Source organism: Apodemus sylvaticus, chromosome 1 (assembly GCF_947179515.1).
Source record: "Apodemus sylvaticus chromosome 1, mApoSyl1.1, whole genome shotgun sequence".
NCBI lineage: Eukaryota > Metazoa > Chordata > Mammalia > Rodentia > Muridae > Apodemus > Apodemus sylvaticus.
Genome location: NC_067472.1, coordinates 96,539,048 through 96,557,835, shown reverse-complemented (window position 1 = coordinate 96,557,835; position 18,788 = coordinate 96,539,048). Strand labels below are relative to the sequence as shown.

Sequence of the window (18,788 nt, the reverse complement as noted above, 5' to 3'; positions counted from 1 at the left end):
AGTCGCCACGCTGCATGGCCTAGTCACGATGCAAACGTCAATTCCTGCCTTTCCTCTGGTCTCCATTAGTAGCCTTTAACTATCTTGCCCAGCAGTGAAGGAGGCACACCTTTCTATTCCCAACATTCAAGTATCAGACAGCAGTATCAGAGGTCCAAGGTCATCCTTAGCTACAGGGCTGCAGAGCCACACAGTCCAAGAACAGCCTGAGCTGTCCCGCAACCTGCCTCAACAGAGAAAAATATACATTCCTGAGTCTGCAGGTGTTTTTAACTATCTTATAAAACTATTAGCTTTAGAACGGGTGACACAGGCCTAAGAGCCCAGTACAGTGTGTATCAGGGTGTTCGCTGTTTTGTACCTGCAGAGAGAAGCAGGGTCAGGAGTGGGGAGAATGTGCCTTCCAGGCTGGAGTCACCGGAGGTCTGCGGACTCGAGGCCACGCCCCTCAGTTAATGAGTATTCACTTAAGGTCAGGGCCTATAGCACAGTCTGCTGGGCTGTGGCGTGGCAGAACCAGAAAACATGCCGACCTGATACAGGGTCTACGGAAGGGTCACTGAAGGGCAAACATAGAATAACAGCTGGACAGACCCCCAAGTCTAGGCAAAGACCATTCTCATCAACAAGACAATTCCTTGCTCTGCTCAGCAATGGGAGAAACACTCACTAAGATGGACTTGTGCCTGTACAACGTGACACCATCTGGCTAGAGGCAGGAACCCTGGGAACCTATTTATCCACAGCCTCTGTTCCTCTCCCTACCATCCTCTAGCTGTTACCACAGTTTACTTAAAAACAAACCTGGCAGGAGGGGATAAGCCTCCTAGAGTGTTGGAGACCCTGCGGGATAAAATGGCAGCTATGAGCTCTTTCCAAAGAACCAGGAACCAAGCACAATATCACAAACTACGCCCAGAGATTCAGGTTCAAATCTGGCATTTCTCCCAAGAATTGCCAGAGAGGGGATGATGCCCTGCCTTTTCCCGGACAGCTTGCTTGGATAACACTCTTTCAGTCCTTACAAGATATTGAGTGATCAGCTTAACACCCAGCAGTCCCAAGCACACAGACAGCTCCCAATTTACTGCTCCCGAGCTTGTACATTAAGAAATCTGTTTACTGATTCATTTTCAATTAGAAAAACAGCTCCTTGAAGTTGCAGGCCTTTCTTTTCATCTCTATACCGTAAATGGCACAGGACCTGGCACATAGCAGTCAGTGTATAACCGTGGAGGAGATCAATACAAACCAACAAACACTGCAGCATATAGTCATAGTAACTCCAAGTAATGAAGTTACTATGGAGTAGTATATCATCTTGTAAGAATATAAGATGCAGGCTGAAGATGACTTGGAGATTAAGAGCACTGGCTGCTCTTACAGAAGACCCGGGTTCAGTTCCCAGCACCTTCACTGGATGGCTCACAACTGCTTGTAATTCCAGATTCCAATAATCTGATGCCCTCTTCCAACCCCTGCAGGCTCTGCACACATGTAGAATACACGCATACTCAGGCATACAAACATACACATAATTTCTAATTATTTTAAAATAATATAAGATAGCACTATATAATCAATTGCCTTTCTATTTCTGAATCAAGCGTCCTTATATCTATAGGCCTTTCCCCCTCCATTTTGGTTTGACTCGGCCTAGATATCAGCATTTTCATATTTCTTAGTGCTTTCCTAGATTAGTTTTATGTACATGTTCTCATTTAAATTTTGGAACTGTATTTGTCAGGGTTCTCTAGAGTCACAAAACTATGAACTGTCTTTCCATATTGAGGGAATTTATTGTGATGACTTACAGTCTGGAGTCCAACTCCACAATAATGGTCAGCTGTGAATGGGAAGTGCAAGGATCTAGTAGTTGCTCAGTCCCACGAGGGTAGTAGATTCCAGGAGGTGTGCTGGCAAGTAAATGCAAGCAGGTGAAGAAGAGGGAATCTTCCTTCTTCCAATGTCCCTATGTAGTCCTGCAGTAGAAGGTGTGTCCCAGACTAAAGGTGTGTACCACCATGCCTAGATCTGGGACTTGCTTTGTCCCAGGCTGACCTTGAACTCAGAGATCTCCTTGCCTGGGATTAAAGGAATGTAGTAAGATTGCCTGGGCCTAAGCTTTTCATAGCCACTGTGCCTCAAGATCTCCATGCCAAGATCCAGAACAGAAACTTGTGTCTTCCAGCCTCAAGATCTGCATCACAGGTGAGCCCTCCAATTCTGGATTGTAGTTCATTCCAGATATAGTCAAATGACAACCAGAAATAGCCATACAGTAACATTCCTATGGGCTATTTTCTACTGTCATCATATAGGCAAAACCAAACAAACAAACAAAAACCTTCAAGCACAAAGAACCCCTCATTCAAGAAATGTCTCTCTACAACAGTGGAGACCATTACAGAAAACTACGACCCATGAAAATGCAGTGAACACATGACCGTGTGGGACCCAGGCCCAGCTGATACACCTGCAGCACACTCCTGCACCTAAGGCTCAAGAACCCCAGCAGAAAGGAGGGTGGGAAGATTGTAAGAGCCAGAGGAACAGGGAGCTCGCTGGGAGATTTTATCTCCTAGAAATTGTCAGAAGAAGCTACGCCCACGAAGTCTCACCAACGCCACACCTAAACAAGACCTGAACAAAGACCACACTAACAGACACACTAACTAGGAACAGGGATGTCTCACCAGGCCCCAACTCTAGATGAAGAACAACAGGCAACCAAAGAATGCTAAGAGTGGGAGAAATAGTCTCCATCAGGGATGAAACCCCCATATCATCCAATAATGAAATGGTCAGCCTTGAAAATATATACATATATGTAACATATGGACTACTAGTCAGGTTATATTTATATGTTGAGGAATTATAGATAGAAATAGTGAGAGAACAATAATTAAAGAAATTAATGACTAATTACATTATATTTCTATATTTAGGAATTATAGATAGATAGATCGATAGATAGATAGATAGATAGATAGATAGATAGATAGATAGCCATGAATTTGAGAGGAAACAAGTAAAGTACACAGGAGTGGTTGGAGAGGAGAAATTATGTAATTCTATTTTAATTTCAAAAAATTTTTAAAATATTTAAGAAACATTAAAGCCAGAGAGATGACTCAGTGGTTGAGAGCACTGGCTGTTCTTCCAGAGGACCTGGGTCCAGTTCCCAGCACCCACACGGCAGTTCACAACCATCTGTAACTCCAGTCCCAGGGGATCCGACACCCTTACACAGACATACATGCAGGCAAAACACTGCATGATGCACATAAAATAAAAATAAACAAATAATTTTAAAATGGAAAAGAAATGAAATCCAGCATTAAAAAGAATAAATGAAGACAGAGGAGGGGGAAGAGGAGGAGGACGAGGGAAAAAGAAATGGAGTAACTTTCCCAAGTTATACCATCAGCAAGTGGCAGGCAGACCTGGACGGGCACTCAGAGACCCACATATGCTGATACCAAATCTTAGATTCTGATTCCCCACAGTACTTAGAATAATTAGGAAAATATGGTTGTAATAATTGTTGTTAATATGAATTAATGTGCTCATTTTATAATTTTTGATAATTTTATAATTTTTTTTTGTTTTTTCGAGACAGGGTTTCTCTGTGTAGCCCTGGCTGTCCTGGAACTCACTCTGTAGACCAGGCTGGCCGCGAACTCAGAAATTTGCCTGCCTCTACCTCCCAAGTGCTGGGATTACAGACGTGCGCCACCATGCCCGGCTAATTTTATAATTTTTTAAAACAGGGTCGCACTATGTAACTGTGACTGACTTGGAGCTCCCTTTGTAAACCAGACTGTCCTCAAACTCACAAAGATCCACGTGTTTCTACCTCCCATGTGCGGGGACCAAACGCATGCACCATCGCTCCTGGCCAGCGTTCTAATTTTAGTTTTAAAAAATCATTGAGACAAAAAAAAAAAAAACATTATTGAGACATACTGAAACATTATTGAGTTCACACTGAAAACCTTAATAAAATCAAAGACCCAAGAAATAAAACTATAAAATTCTTAGAAGAAAAATAAAAAGCTTTCTCATATTGTATATGGTAATGATTTCCTGGAAATGAAAACAAAGTCATAGGCAACAAAAGAAAGCAAGTTAGATTTCATCATAATCAAAAACTGGTGCCTCAATCCCACTTGGGAGGAAGAAAAAAAACAATTAGTGGGGGAGGGGCAGAGGGAGGGAGTGAGGGACCTAGGTGGGAGAAGGGATGGGGAGGGGAAAGTGATCGGGTATTGTGGGGAGTGGGGGAACAGGACTGAAGCCCTTAGAGCCAGCAGAAAGAATGGAGGTAGAAGGGGGGCTTTAGAATGTACCAGCCACCTGGGAGGTGAGAGACTCTCAGGACCTTAGATGAAAAGCCCTAGAGTGGGGAGAGGGAACTCACAGACTCCACCTCCAGTAGAAAGACAGGGCATCAAGTGGAGGGATGGGGTTGCCATCCTACAGTCAAAAACTCTGACCTAGAATTGTTCCTGTCTGAGAGAACTACAGCGACAAAAATGGAGAAGAGCCTGAGGGAAAAGAGGCCCAGTGACAGGCCCAAATTGGGATCCAGCTCAAGGGGAGGCTCCAAGGCCTGACACTATTACTGACTATGGTGTGCTTACAGACAGGAGCCTAGCATGTCTGTCCTCCGAGAGGCCCAACAAGCAGCTGAAAGAGTCAGATGCAGATATTTACACCCATCCAATGGACAGAAGATGGTGAGCCCTGTGGTTGAATTAGGGAAAAGCTGGAAGAAGCTGAGGAGGGCGACCCCATAGGAAGACAAGCAGTCTCAACTAACCCGGACCCCCGAGATCTCTCAGACACTGAGCCACCAACCAGCAGCATACATCAGCTGATATGAGGTCCCTGACACATCTACAGCAGAGGCCTGGGGTGAGGGATATCCACTCAAAGACAGGATGGAGGGCATGGGGGCAGGCATGGGGTGAGGAACAGTCAGAGGGCGGACTGGTAGGGGGATAATGACTGGGCTGTAAAAAAAGATTAAAAAATAACAGACACACAAACAAACAAAACAAAAACAAAAAATTAGTACATCAGCAAGAAGAAAAGCAACGTACAGGATGGAAGGAAATATTTGCAAACCGTGGACCTGGTAAGGGACAAACAGCCAGCCTACATACTGGACTGTGGTATTCAATGGCAGAAAGACCTAGATACAAAGGCAAGCCTGCCACACTGCATCCATTAAACACCCACTTCCTGAGCCCAACGTCCTTCTGGAAATCACCATTACATTTCCTGTCACCGTGAGTCTGACTTTAGGTGCCACCTTCAACAGCTCCTGGCCTTGTGAGGAGTTCTTTATATATAGCCTAGGTAGTAACACATTTTCCAGATTCACCCTCTATAAATTTACTGTATTTCCAGAATTGTTTAAGTGAAGACATCTTAAACTCCTTCCATTTGCAACCTCTTTTGGTCCGAGAAATCTTACGTAAACCCAGGTATTATGAGGATATAAAGTGGGCATATAAATCAAACATTTACTGATAACAAATTATAAAGGAAATAATTTTAAAACAATTCTTTGGCATATATATTTATCATTTATTAAATATGAAAGCAAGTATTAGAGATGCACACCAGTACCCACATACAATGCTGAGTGTGGCAGTGCACCCCAGTAGCCTATGCCTTGTGTGTGTGCACGCATGCACACATACTCACACACACACACACACACACACACACACGCATTTCCACACACAAACAATATATAAACTATGTATGTATGTATGTATGTATGTATGTATGTATGTATGTATGTATGTATATTATTTATGTATGTATATACACACATACAAAGTGGTTTGTTTTTGATACAAAAGCTCACCATGTAACTGACTGTCCTGGAAACTTCCTATGTAGACCAGGCTGGCCTCAAATTCACAGAGATCTGCCTATGCCTCCCAAGTATGGTAGTACTTTCTTATAATCCCAGCATTTTGGAATCTGGGGCCAGAGGATCACCATGAGTTTGAGACTATCTTGACCTGCATATCAAGTTCTAGGACAGCATGGCCACAACACTATAAACTGAGTGTCTGGCAGGAATGAAAATATTCTGAGGAGATACTTGTGCCAGACTCCTGAAAGAGTGGACCCTCAGAAACTAGAATTTCCCTAGCAATCTCCAGCTTCAAGAGAAAATGAATGAAGCCTTGGAACAGCCTGGGGGAAATTGACTACTGGAGACATTACTGGAGAGACAGGAGCTGAGACCATGATGGACAGAGGCCCACATCTTGACCAGACTGCTTAGTTCTGAGTATCCCGGGCCTTGCATTTAAACCCTAAACCCTATGCTCCTGTCAGGACCCAGAAGATAGACTTAGTGGGTGACTGGATCGCCTCACCTCTTGCCAAAGAGGTCACAGTAGATATATCTCCTGTTTCTGCTTTTCACTATTAATTTGGCTTATGAAGATGGGTGGCCAAGTGTGACTTTTTGGGGCCCAGATATAACGTTTTGGGGCCCAGGTCTACTGACATCATAAGACTCTGACTCAAAGAAGAAAAGAAAAATTAAAAATATATCCTATTTTATCTGTACTCTAAACTCACAGCAGACTAAAAGAGATTACCTTCTTGCCATGGGTTCAGAGAATCAAAACTCAGATTTAAAGTCCATGTTTAGCCCAGATAACTTAAAGAAAACCTCGATTTGTGTTACAAATCATTTTAGTCATACTGTAGAAAACAAACTAAACAGTGAAGATGAAGCCGGCACGCTCCTGTTTTGACTCCCTCTGTAGATTTCCACACTGCCTGAGCTCACGAGCCCTGCCAGGAACACTGAAAGGAGGGGACCTGCTTCTGGTCCCTGGGGACTTCACAGCTCTCGGTGAGACTGTTTCCTAGGAAACCTGACAGCCAGGAGTAAGGTACTCGGCCCCCTGCCGGGCAGCAGTTTCAACAGTGCTTAGTTCAGCTCTGTTCCTGTTCAGAATCTGTCCCTGACCAGCGCTGGGAGGCCAGCCCTTCCCTCTCCGCCAGAAAGGCTGAGGACGCCAGGCCACACCCTCTCCGTCTTTGGATGGAGGCAATCAAACCCTGAATCAAAATCTTCAAAGGCTTCCTAGTCTGCCACCGACTTGAGGAAACCCCAGAGATGAAAGGTCCCCAGCTTACAAACCCCAGAGAGTTTGCTGTGTCTCTTGGATTCCCCAGAGATGCTTTCAGCAACGAATATCCCTTGGGCATTTAGATCTGACTCCCTCTTCACCTGAAGCTTGTTCCTATGAAACAGGAGGAGGACTGACCTGTAGACTGAGGCGAACCATGAGGATTTTGAACTTACCACCTGGCGTTGTCCCGTAAGCCCTGGTAACATGTCCTAGCTCCTGCATGAAGCCCTGGAAGCAATCCTTACAGAGCAGATGCTGGCACGGTAAGAGCCGAGAGCCCTCAGCTCGCAGGTCCCGTCCACACATAGAGCAGGTCGGTGACACAGCCTCCACGCGTTCATCTGGAGAGCAGAGTGGCTGCCCTGGAAGGCTCGCACCCAGGCCTGGGCCCATGTCTGCACCCATGTCTGCGGCACGGGCTTTTCCACTGACACCCTTGGGGGTGAGGCATCGTGTAGAGCGGGCAAGCGCCACTCCCTGCAAGTGAAGCACAAGGCAGAGGGACTTATTCTTTGATGGGAGAATTCCTTGGACAAGTAAGAAGAGAAAGCCTTGGAGGTCCAGGTCACGACCCTCAGTCTCAACCCTGTACCCGAGCTCAGAAAGAGTCCGGCATCTCCACGTAAAATCCAATCCTGGGGGTGTCTGCTAGGTTCTAAGTCTCTAAGGAAGCTTGATAGGCTTCAAAACTGCGCCAAACCACCGGCGCCTCTCCTACCTGGTGACCGAAGAGATCCGAGTTTACTTTTGGAAAAGGGTTGAAAATTTCTAAAGTGCCAAGCTTACATACCTAGATTAAGCCTCACAAATTCCCCTTGGAAATAGAGGTCATGACACTTTTACAAATTAAATAAATCAGGAGGTACCGGCTGAGGAAGATGAGGGTCTCAGACACAAGATAATGCACAAAGTTCAAATTCCAACACAGGTCAGCCTGATTCTAGATACGACACTCTGGTTTGCTGGAATGTTCTCAGGCTCAGATCCTTTCATGAGCTGTTTTTTTTTTTCATGAGTTCTAATATTAATGTTTTATTTTTAAATTGTGTGTGTGTGTGTGTGTGTGTGCGCGCGCGCGCGCGCGCGCGCGCGCTCGCTCACCTGTGTGTTTTCCCCGCATATTTACAGATGCACATACATGCAGTTGCCTGTAAAGGCCAGAAGAGGGCAACAGCTGCCTGATGTGGGTGCTGGGAACCAAACACCAAGTCCTTTGTAAGAGCCATCTTTCCAGCGCCATTTTTTTGTTGTAGGGTTTTAAAGGTTTTATTTTACGAGTATAGGTGTTTGGTCTGCATGTGTGTCTGTGCATCGGGTATGTACCTGGTGCTCACAGAACCCAGAAGATGGTGTCTAATCCCTGGGACTGAAGTTGCAAAGAGTTAAGAGCTGCCATTGTGGGTGGTAGGAAATGAACCCAGGACCTCTGGAAGAGCAACCATTGCTCTAACCATTGAGCCATTGCTCTGGACCTTCAGTAATTTGCTTAAATACTGTTTCTCTCTAATAGTGGTGCCTTAAAGGCATAGCTAGTCATGTCATTTATATGTTTACCTTAAGATTTTAGGGACAGTGTTGAACATATGATCCCACTCACAGCAAACACTGCTGCTTATCCGAAGCTAATAAGGACAGGCAGGCATGACAACCATAAGTTCTTGCCACATGGAGTTTAAATGGCACCGTAGGACATTATATTATTGTGTTTACCAAACTTAGCTACACGGTGAGAAGCATGTTTAAATTGCAGTGGTGAATTTAGTTCAACAAAACTTTATCTGCATATGAAATTAACACTGCTAATCTGGATGCTTGGGTTTTGTGGGTTTTATCATGTTTGAACAATGGTTCTATAATCTCATAAGTTATGACCAAAAGGAGCCTGTGTCTACTTTTATATCTACTTTTTAGAATATTATTTAATAAATATCTTTATTTAATAACTATGTCATCTAGTCTGCCTGGAACTCTGCAATTATGCTAGTCTAGCTCTTTAAGAACTAAGTCCACTAAGGAAAATGGAGTTGAGAGTTGGGGAGGCCAGGCCTCTGGAGTCCAGGAAGGCACCACCATGCAGATGGATGGACGTTGTGGGAGGTCTCTGCAAACCCCAGGCCCCACAGCGTAGTGATCCACAATGAGGCAAGAAGGAAATCGTGTTCAGCATGACTCAGTAGCTAGTGTCGGTTCAAACTTCTAGAGTCTGAAACCAGGCAGATTTTAAGGCATACTTAAGAGTACAGTACAATTTGGAAAAAAAAAATTCCTGGTGTAACACAATCCCACATACACAAGGAGGCATAATTACACTGAAACTTGTCCTAAAGTACATGTCACTTCTTCCATGGGTTCTAGAGATGGGTTACATGTGTTATCTTAAGGGCCTATGCAATGGTTGTCAACCTTCCTACAGCTGCGGCCTTTAATACAGCTCCTCATATAATTATTTCATTGTTGCTATGTCATAACTGTAATTTTGCTACTGTTATAGAAATAGGGTCTTTTTTCAGATTTATTTATTTATTATATGTAAGCATACTGTAGCTATCTTCAGACACTCCAGAAGAAGGTGTCAGGTCTCATTACAGAAGGTTGCGAGCCACCACATGGTTGCTGGGATTTGAACTCAGAAACTTCAGAAGAGCAGTCGGTGCTCTTAACCGCTGAGTCATCTCACCAGCCCCATTTTGCTGTTATGAATTGTAATGTAAATATCCGATATGCAGGATATCTGATATGTGACCCCTGTGACAGGGTCATTCTACTCCCAAAAGGGGTTGTGAACTCTATTGAAAGCCATGGGCCTAGAGGGAAGATCTGGGGTTGTCTCTGTCATACAGAAAGCCCAAAGGTCATCTAGACTAGTAAGTATTTCCAGTCCTCCTTGTGGGAGCCCGGGAAAGCCCCTGGACATACGGATAACACAAGGATCATCTGGGCTTTGTCCACCTCCATCCCAGCCTTCTAGGTCAAAACAGGTTATACTACTTTTCCCTTGAAACATCCCTGGTCCCTCCAGTGCCCTCCATGAGCCAAAGCTCCTTTGTGCTCCCACAGGGTGGGCGTTCCCGTCCTGTGGGCCCCATCCAGGCAGGTATTTCCTAAGAGCAGCCAGAGTGGCTCCAGGAGAGGCAAGAGGGTCTCTTAGCAGGTTTAGGTGTGTGGGTGAGTTGGCTACAGTAGATCAATGACTCTCCAACTTTGTGGCTTAAAATCCCCCTTTTCTCCTTAAAGATAGTGCCTCGTTTTGTAGCTCTAGCTGGCCTAGAACTTGCTATGTAGATCAAGCTAGCCTCAAACAAATAAGGACTACCTGCCTCTGTCTTCAAAGGGGTGGCATTAAAAACATGTGCCACCATTCCCAGCTGCTCAATACAACTGCCCGGAGAAGTCCCTTTCCAGGATCAGCGCACTGAGGCACCAGAGCAACTGTGGTTTAAGGTGGCTCAGTTTGGCAGCAGAATCTAGCAGCTCTGTCCACGTGATTCTGCTTTACAGTCATGAGGGATGCCAGAGCAGGAAACTGGGGAGGCTTGTGTCAGGGTCACTGAAGAACAGGGGCCAAGGAGTCCCTGAGACCACTGCACGAGTCTGTAAGGTGAAGCCTAATCTGAAATGGAAATCCCAGGAAGTTACTGATTCCAGAACCCTGGGAGTTTGCCAAGGAAAGCCACAGCGGTGGAGTGAAGAGGCGTATGTGCTACAGGTAGCAGAGTTGGAGAGACAGGACTACCCAAGCCCTCTGGAGTCAAGATGATTCCAACAGAAGTTGGACATGGAGCTGCAGGATGAGGTGTTTGCCCTGCTGGGTTTCAGCTGTGGTCTGACCTTGTCTTGGTGTCTTCCACTTCAGCCTTTTGGAATGGAAATGTATAGTCCCATGGGACTATACATGTCACTATACATGGGATTTATAGAATGCTTCTTGTTTTGATTTTCTAGAGACTTACACATTTAAGGATCTGTCCTGACTTTCAGCAGAGACTTTGTTCTTTGAACTACTGAATAATGTTGAGACTGTTAAAGACCATGGGGATATTTGGAGATAGCGTCAACGTTGCATTATGAGATGAAAATAAAATTTCAAATGCTGTGGTTGAGGATCAAGAGAACAGGGTGTGGGACTATCGTGTTAAGTTTCGTTGTCCACCTGATGAGATTTAGAATCACCAAGGAAACACACCTCTGCATGGAGGGTGTTTTCAGAAAGGTTTCCTGAACAGAGAAGACTCCCTGAGCATGGGCCACATCGTGCCATGGGCCCGGGCTGGATAAGAGAGAATGTGACCTGAGTATCAGACTCACATCTCTGATTCCTGACTGCAGGTGGGGTGTGACTGATGGAGCCATCCATGCACATGTTAACCCAGTAAAAAGATCATGTTAATATTGTTACGGAAAATGTTTGAACTTATGAACCACTGAAGGGGTCCCCTCGGGGTCTACAGGTCACACTTAGAGAAACTGCTACATCAGACTTCACGTGATATCCTGGACACTCGGGGATGTGAGACCATCGCCAGTGAGCACTGTGCAGGGTGTGGAGAGAGATGGCTACTTCACTCTTGGTTTCGGAGGATGAGAGGTTTAAAGCATAGCTCGGCAGTAGTTTCTGATCTGAGGATGGGAAAGGTGAAGAGACCCTTCATGTCCCTCTCCTCTGCTCCTCCCTGTAGCTTGGGGACATTTCCTCTGGACAGAGGACTTAGTTTGGAAGATTATACTTAATCCAGGGATACCAAATTCTAATTTCTACAAGAGGCATGGCTTCCTACATAAAGTTTCCACATGAGTCTGTGTCCAGTGTTACCAAATCTTCTTTTTGTTAAGTTTTTTTTTTTTTGGTGGGGGGGTTTCTAGGCAAGGTCTCTCTGTGTAGCCCTGGCTGTCCTCTAACTTGCTCTGTAGACTAGGCTAGACGTGAACTTAAAGCTTTGCCTGCCTCTGCCTCCCAAGTGCTGGGATCAAAGGCATGTGCCACCACTGCCTGGCTGTCTTTTTTTCAAAAAACCAGAATCTAGGTTTTTATTTGCACTTTAAAATGTTGAGACTGGGGCTGGAGAGATGGTTCAGAGGTTAAGAACTCTGACTGCTCTTCCAGAGGTCCTGAGTTCAATTCCCAGCAACCACATGGTGGCTCACAACCATCTGTAATGGTATCCAATGCCCTCTTCTGGTGTATTTAAAGATAGCAACAGTATACTCACATATATTAAATAAATAGATAGATAGATAGATAGATAAATCTTTTTAAAAAAGAAAGAGAAAAGGGGGGGTGGAGATATGGTTCAGCAGTTAAGAGGACTGACTGTTCTTTCAGAGGTCCTGAGTTCAAATCCCAGCAACCACATGGTGGCTCACAACCATCTGTATTAAGATCTGATGCCCTCTTCTGGTGTATATGAAGACAGCTACAGTGTACTTATATATAATAATAAATCTTTAAAAAATAAAAATAAAATGTTGAGACTGGGAGATGGCTCAGTAGGTAAAGTCATTGCTAAGTAAGCATGAGCACCTGAGTTCAAATCTCCCGATCCCATATAAAACCTGGCTGGAGAAGTCTGTGCCTCCCAGAAGGCAGAGACCAGCAGACCTGGAGAGATCACTGGCAAACTCAAAAAGTGAGGTGAAGAAGCCATTGAGGAAACACACACGTCCACATACATGCATATAACACACATAGACACACAGACAGACAGAAGTCGGTAACTATTTCAGTCATCTTTTATCATTGTAACCTGAAATAATCTCACTATGTAGGGAAAGGGTTTACTTTGACTCAGCATTAGCAGCAATCCCAGAGTGTGATCAGATAGACAGGAGCCTGGGAGGACTCCACCTAGAATGACCTAAAGGCCTCCCACGAGGATCCATTCTCAAAGGTCCCATCACATCCCCAATAGCACAAATGGGGGAACATTAGTGCTGGGTGTGGTGGTGCAAACCTTTAACCTTAGCATCCAAGATGGCGGGGCAGCCTGGTCTATATGGCAAATTCCAGGCCAACCAGCTACATGGTGAGACTGTCTCAAAACAAACAAACAAACAAACAAACAATAACAACAACAACAAAAACCAAGGTGCCAGAGAGATGGCTCTGCAGTTAAGAGCATTGGTTGCTTTCCCAGAGGTTCTGAGTTCAATTCCCAGCAACTACGTGGTGGCTCATAACCATCTGTAATGGGATCTGATGCCCCCTGCTGGCACACAGGCACACATGCAAATAGAGCACTCATATACATAAATAAATACAATCTAAAAAATTTTCAAAAAAATAAATCTTAAAAAAAACAACAGCAACAACAGAGATCCAAGATATAGAAACACAGTGAGTTTTAACAGAATAAGAAAACACCATGACTCCACATACACTAGCAGCACTCCACCATGGGGAAACCTAAACTAAATAAAACTCCACCTAAATAGTGTGGAAGGACAGGGAACCCTTGTGTGCAACATTACCTTGCTACAGGCCACTACCTTTAACTTTGCAGCACATCGGGAGATCTGTGGTAAGGGAACGGTTGCTGGATATCTTTGACCTTCTGACGAATGATGTGGCAAACCACTGCACATCACGCCGGGATGAGAATCCCAAACATTGTTGGCTTGGGTAAACAAGTTCAAATTATCATCAAAAAATAGTGCTTATGTCCGTGGGAAAGTGAGTGAGAAATGCTGGCAAGAATGCGCACTCTGCCAGAGGGCCAACCCACATTTTCTGTTTGGTTGCTGGACATCTTAGATCCAGTCCTGTGGCCACAGCTCTGTAGTATGACTTTCTCGCCTTTGTTTACTGTTCTTCCCACCCCCCTCAGCACCTGGCATCTCTGTGGAGTGTCAGTACTGAGTACATACACACAATCAGCACTTGTAAGGAGAAGGACTGAATAATACTTTTTCATTCAAAGATTTAAAAAAAAAAAAAAAGATTCAAGGAGACCATGCTCTTTCTTTCTAGAATTTGCAGAGCAGGAAAATGAGCCCATGCTTCTGTGTTCTCAGGAACTGAATACTGTGAAATTGAATTAAACGTGGGTATTTAAGCCTGTCTTGTTTGCACTTGATAAGCTGGTCTCTGAGACATGAGTGTGCTTCTCTTACTGTTTCACTGTACTGGACTTGAATGGCACGGTTTCCCACCACAATGTCTCTCCAACATGTCAGAAAAAATGTAGGAGTGTAAAGTCAGTATAGTTACAAATGTCAGGCAGTACAGCAAGATTTAAAACAAACACAGTCCAATATGGGAAAGAAACGTGAGTGGAAATCATAATCCTCAAATTAGTTTTTGTCTTTTGCTTCATGCTTTAGGAAACTCCACCTGCCAGGCGTGGTGGTACAAGCCTTTAATCTCGCACTTGGGAGGCAGAGGTAGGTGGATTTCTGAGTTCAAGGCCAGCCTGGTCCTTAGAATGAATTCCAGGACAGCCAGGGCTACACAGAGAAATCCTGTCTCAAAAAACTAAAAGAAGGAAGGAAGGAAAGAAGGGAGAGAAGAAAGAGAGAGAGAGAAATGTAGCTAGCTCACACATTAGCCCATGGATCTCCCTGCACCCTAAATGCTATAATCAAAAAGCACTGAAATAGCCGACCAAAGCTCTGAGCATTGGGAAGTTGAAGTGGAATTAGAAACTGTACATACTGTTGGCGTACAAATTGGTTCAACCCATCTGAAAAAAATAGTATTGTAAGATGAATCATAAAAATGTTCATAACCGCCCTGGTGGTGGTGGCGGTGGCGGCGCACGCCTTTAATCCCAGCACTTGGGAGGCAGAGGCAGGTGGATTTCTGAGTTCAAGGCCAGCCTGGTCTACAGTGTGAGTTCCAGGACAGCCAGGGCTACACAGAGAAACCCTGTCTCAAAAAAAAAAAAATGTTCATAACCTATAGTCCAATAATCTCTCTCCTGGGATTTTATTCTAGACAAGTTATTGGCCAAAAGAAAAAAGTCCATTATACAAAATGCTCACTGCTGTTAGAGACTGTTGTCTCTAACAACAAAGAACCAAAACACAAAAACAAAATACACAGGGTGGCTAAGTATGTTGTAGCACAGGCTGAAGGCAAATTACTCTACAGCTGTGGAAAATAAATCTGAAGCTGAGGTCACAGCTCAGTAATAGTGCTTACCTAGACTGCTCAAGGTGCCGGGTTTGATTTCCAGAACCACAAGAAATAAGATGAGCAAATCCTTATTCCTGGGCAATGATACAGAACACGTCACGGAATTAAATAAAATACGACTATAAAAGGATTGACGTGGGGATCAGGAGGTGGCTCAGTGGTTAGAGTCCTGGCCGTGAAAGCCTGGGGATTCCCAGGCACTTGATAGCCAGCCACACCTTGTCAAACTATGAAAGACCTTGTCTCAAGGGAATAAGGCAGAGAGCAAAAGATGACACCTAGAAGCAAACTACATCTCTGGCCTCCACGTATGTGCACACTGCCCTATATCCATGCATACTCTGCACACACACACACACACACACACACACACAGAGTCATCAACTCTGCAGATGGCTTCATTACAATCTAAACATGATCTGGAAATTCTCCTATGGCTTTGTGAGGCTATGATTTGAGATGTTTGTGCTTTTTTTCAGAACTTCTTTTCATGTTGTATTTTTCCTGTTGCATGTGTACATAAGTATAAAATGTATATACAGTTAAAAACACCTCTACATATAGACTACATATGGACTTCCAAGTTTTTTGTACCTCTCACTATGTAGCCTTGGTTGGCCCCAAATGCAGCAAGATCCACCTGATCTGGCCTCCCCAGTACTCGGACTAAAGACCCGTGGTGTGTGCCAGAACAGCAGTCTCCTTTTAAGGGACAGCAGCATATTATTTCCAAATATCCAACTAAAGATGAAGAGCAAGAAGACAAGACATGGGGCTGGAGAGATGCCTCGGTGCTTAGGAGAACTGGCTGCCTTCTTCCAGAGGACCCAGGCTCAGGTGCCAGCGAACTCACCAGGTGGCTCACACACCTGTAGCTCCAGCTGGATCCTGGGATCATCTGACCCCTCTGCAGCATAGATTCACATAAATAAAAACATATCCTTCATAAATAGGAAGAAGACAGGTCTGGAAGCACTCATACTTCCAAGAAAAGCTGCTGAAGTACCCCGAGTGAAGAGAAAAGGACAGAGGCCACCAGGGCGCTCTTTCAGAAGATAGTGTGTGGCCAAGAGCACAGGAGGAGAGAGCTGAGATTTACCTGCCTCACCGGGCGGCTGCTGCCTGCCATCATCTCTCTTCTCTTCAGCCCACAAGTGTTTTCTGAGCCCCAAACCTGTGAAGTAGCTCAAAAGCCTGCGATGTCACAAAGCTGTGCTATACTTCACAGAACTGTCACAAAGGACAATTCTCACATGTCATGTTCAAGGTCAGTGGGGAGGGAGAGGTGACCTAATGTCTTAACATCTGGCTACCGTTCAACTTTGAACTGAGCCTTCTCTATTTTGTCCGAGCTAGTAAACCTGAAGAAGCTGTCTTTGCAGAACAAGAAGCACAGGAACCCATGAATCAACAGGTTGATTGCCTAGCGAGAAGAAAGGGAGCAGTCTAGAAAAACCACAGCTGGACAAATTCCCAAAATACTTCTAGAGATCAAACTATCACTAAGACTACTGGGTGAGGTTCAGCCAGGGGTCCTGAGGAGAAGATGTAGCTCCTCTATAACCAAAGCACTTGGCAAACTATTCAGAAACAGGATTCTATTTCTGCCCTTTGCCCTGACTTGATACTTGCTCCAGGCCTCACTAACATTCCACTTAATGTTACCCTCTATTCCTAAGGCTCTTCCTAGCTAGCTTATGTCCATCAACAGAACATCTTCCTAGTGGTAGTTTCTAAGTAATATGGCTCATTCCTTGAACATTCGGGACAGCAGCAGGTCTCTTCTTAAATCTTGATCCCTATTCTCAGACCTCCCGTTTCTGCTGGCCATAGGCAGTATACGATTAATGCCTGTGAGATGAAAGAGAGATGAAGGTCACAGTGTTGTGAGGTCAAAAGGGAGTAGTCAGGAATCTGGGGAGGAAAGGGTAAGGCTAGGTCCAGGCTCGGTCTGTAGCTTACCAACTTTATAACCTATGACAAGTCACACAGTTCTTCCGTGTCTTTTGTCTCATGAAAAAAATGAAGCTAGATTTTGTAAATTGTTAATAGGCACTCTAAAGATGTTGGGGGGGGGGGTGTGCTTACCATTGTGGCTTGGAGTGCTATTAGAAGTAGCAGAATATTAAGGTAGTTCCTAAAGAGTTCAAGAAGAGTTGGTCATTTTTAAACACAGAACACAGGAAGTTGGGACTGGAGGATCAAAAGCTTAAGGTTAGGGAAATCATGAGGGGTAATAGAATACTATACTAGGTAGTGAAGACACAGGTAGTTCTTGGTAGTTCTTTTTTTTTTTTTGAGACAGGGTTTCTCTGTATAGCCCAGGCTGTCCTGGAACTCACTCTGTAGACCAGGCTGGCCTTGAACTCACAAATCTGCCCGCTTCTGCCTCCCACGTGCTGGGATTAAAGGTGTGCACCACCACTACCCAGGGATATGCATGGGTCATTCTAAATATTTGTCCTTATAACAGAAAATTATCACCCTCATCAAAGAAACTTCTCTTTGCATCCGGCAGAAAGAGACTTATCGATACAGAAAGCCACAATCAATCAAAATGTAGAGTTGTGAAGTCCAGTCCCTCTGAATAAATCTATAAAATAACCCCTCCACCTAAGGTTCAGGGACCGTTGCAGAAAGAGGGACAGAAAGACTGTAAGAGCCAGAGATCAGAGGCTTTACTGTGAAATTGTGTCTCCTAGGGTGTCAGAAGCCACACGCACAGTCTCACCTACGACTGCCTAAACAGGAGCTGAACAGCCATATAGATAGGCTATTCAGACCACTGTGAAGGTTATTGATCACCATGCCTGTGAAGACAATTAGAAGGGTAATTCCAGCAGTCAAGAGGTACAAGGAGGCCAGCCTTGGCTAGAGTGAGACCCAGTCTCAAAACAAGCAAAGAAAAAAACCTTGAGGAAATGGTGTGACTAAAGCCAAACTGCCCAGATTGTAATGAAGTAAACACTGAACAAGAAGCTGACAGGATTTGCTTGCTCTGCTTTTGGGAACGGAAAAGGACTGGGTTCTAATAGAGATGAGAATTTACGGTATTTTGACTAGAATATTCTTCAGTTTAACGGATCAAGTGGGGGGAAAAAGAAACAGATTAAGGGGATAGGATCATGTGCACAACTGGACCACTTTTGTACACAGGCTACATGCCAGGAACTCATGGATTTAAAGGGAACAAACAAAATTGGCCAGCCCTGAACCCTTTGAGAATCTGGGCGCAATCGGGAAGAAAAATGTCACTTGGCAATTAGAAGTTGCACGCCAGATTGATGGTTCGAGTAAACAAGTAACAAAACAAGTTCAAGAAGGTCCACACCGGAAATGCTTGCATGAGGAGCACACTGGGCTGGAAACCTCGGGTCCAGGGAACTAAAATCCTACCAGCCAGATTCTGGAGAAGATTCAAATGTGATGTTTATACAAAATAGTTACAAAATCTAGATCCCTGAAGAGCAGAAGGCTGT

At 44.5% G+C, this 18,788-nt stretch overlaps 1 protein-coding gene across 3 annotated transcripts in view; it reads right to left on the bottom strand.

Annotated features, from left to right (window-relative positions):
• Positions 1-7,586, bottom strand: part of Trim66 (tripartite motif containing 66) — a 52,497-nt gene extending 44,911 nt beyond the window's left edge. For 2 of the 3 annotated variants that reach the window (XM_052175288.1, XM_052175298.1), the window contains exon 1: positions 7,352-7,586. In XM_052175288.1, the coding sequence (XP_052031248.1) occupies positions 7,352-7,583 (232 nt within the window). In that variant the 5' untranslated portion in view covers positions 7,584-7,586. The remainder of the gene's footprint in view (positions 1-7,351) is intronic. The other variant, XM_052175307.1, reaches the window with a different exon arrangement.
• Between the last annotated feature and the right edge of the window lie 11,202 nt (positions 7,587-18,788).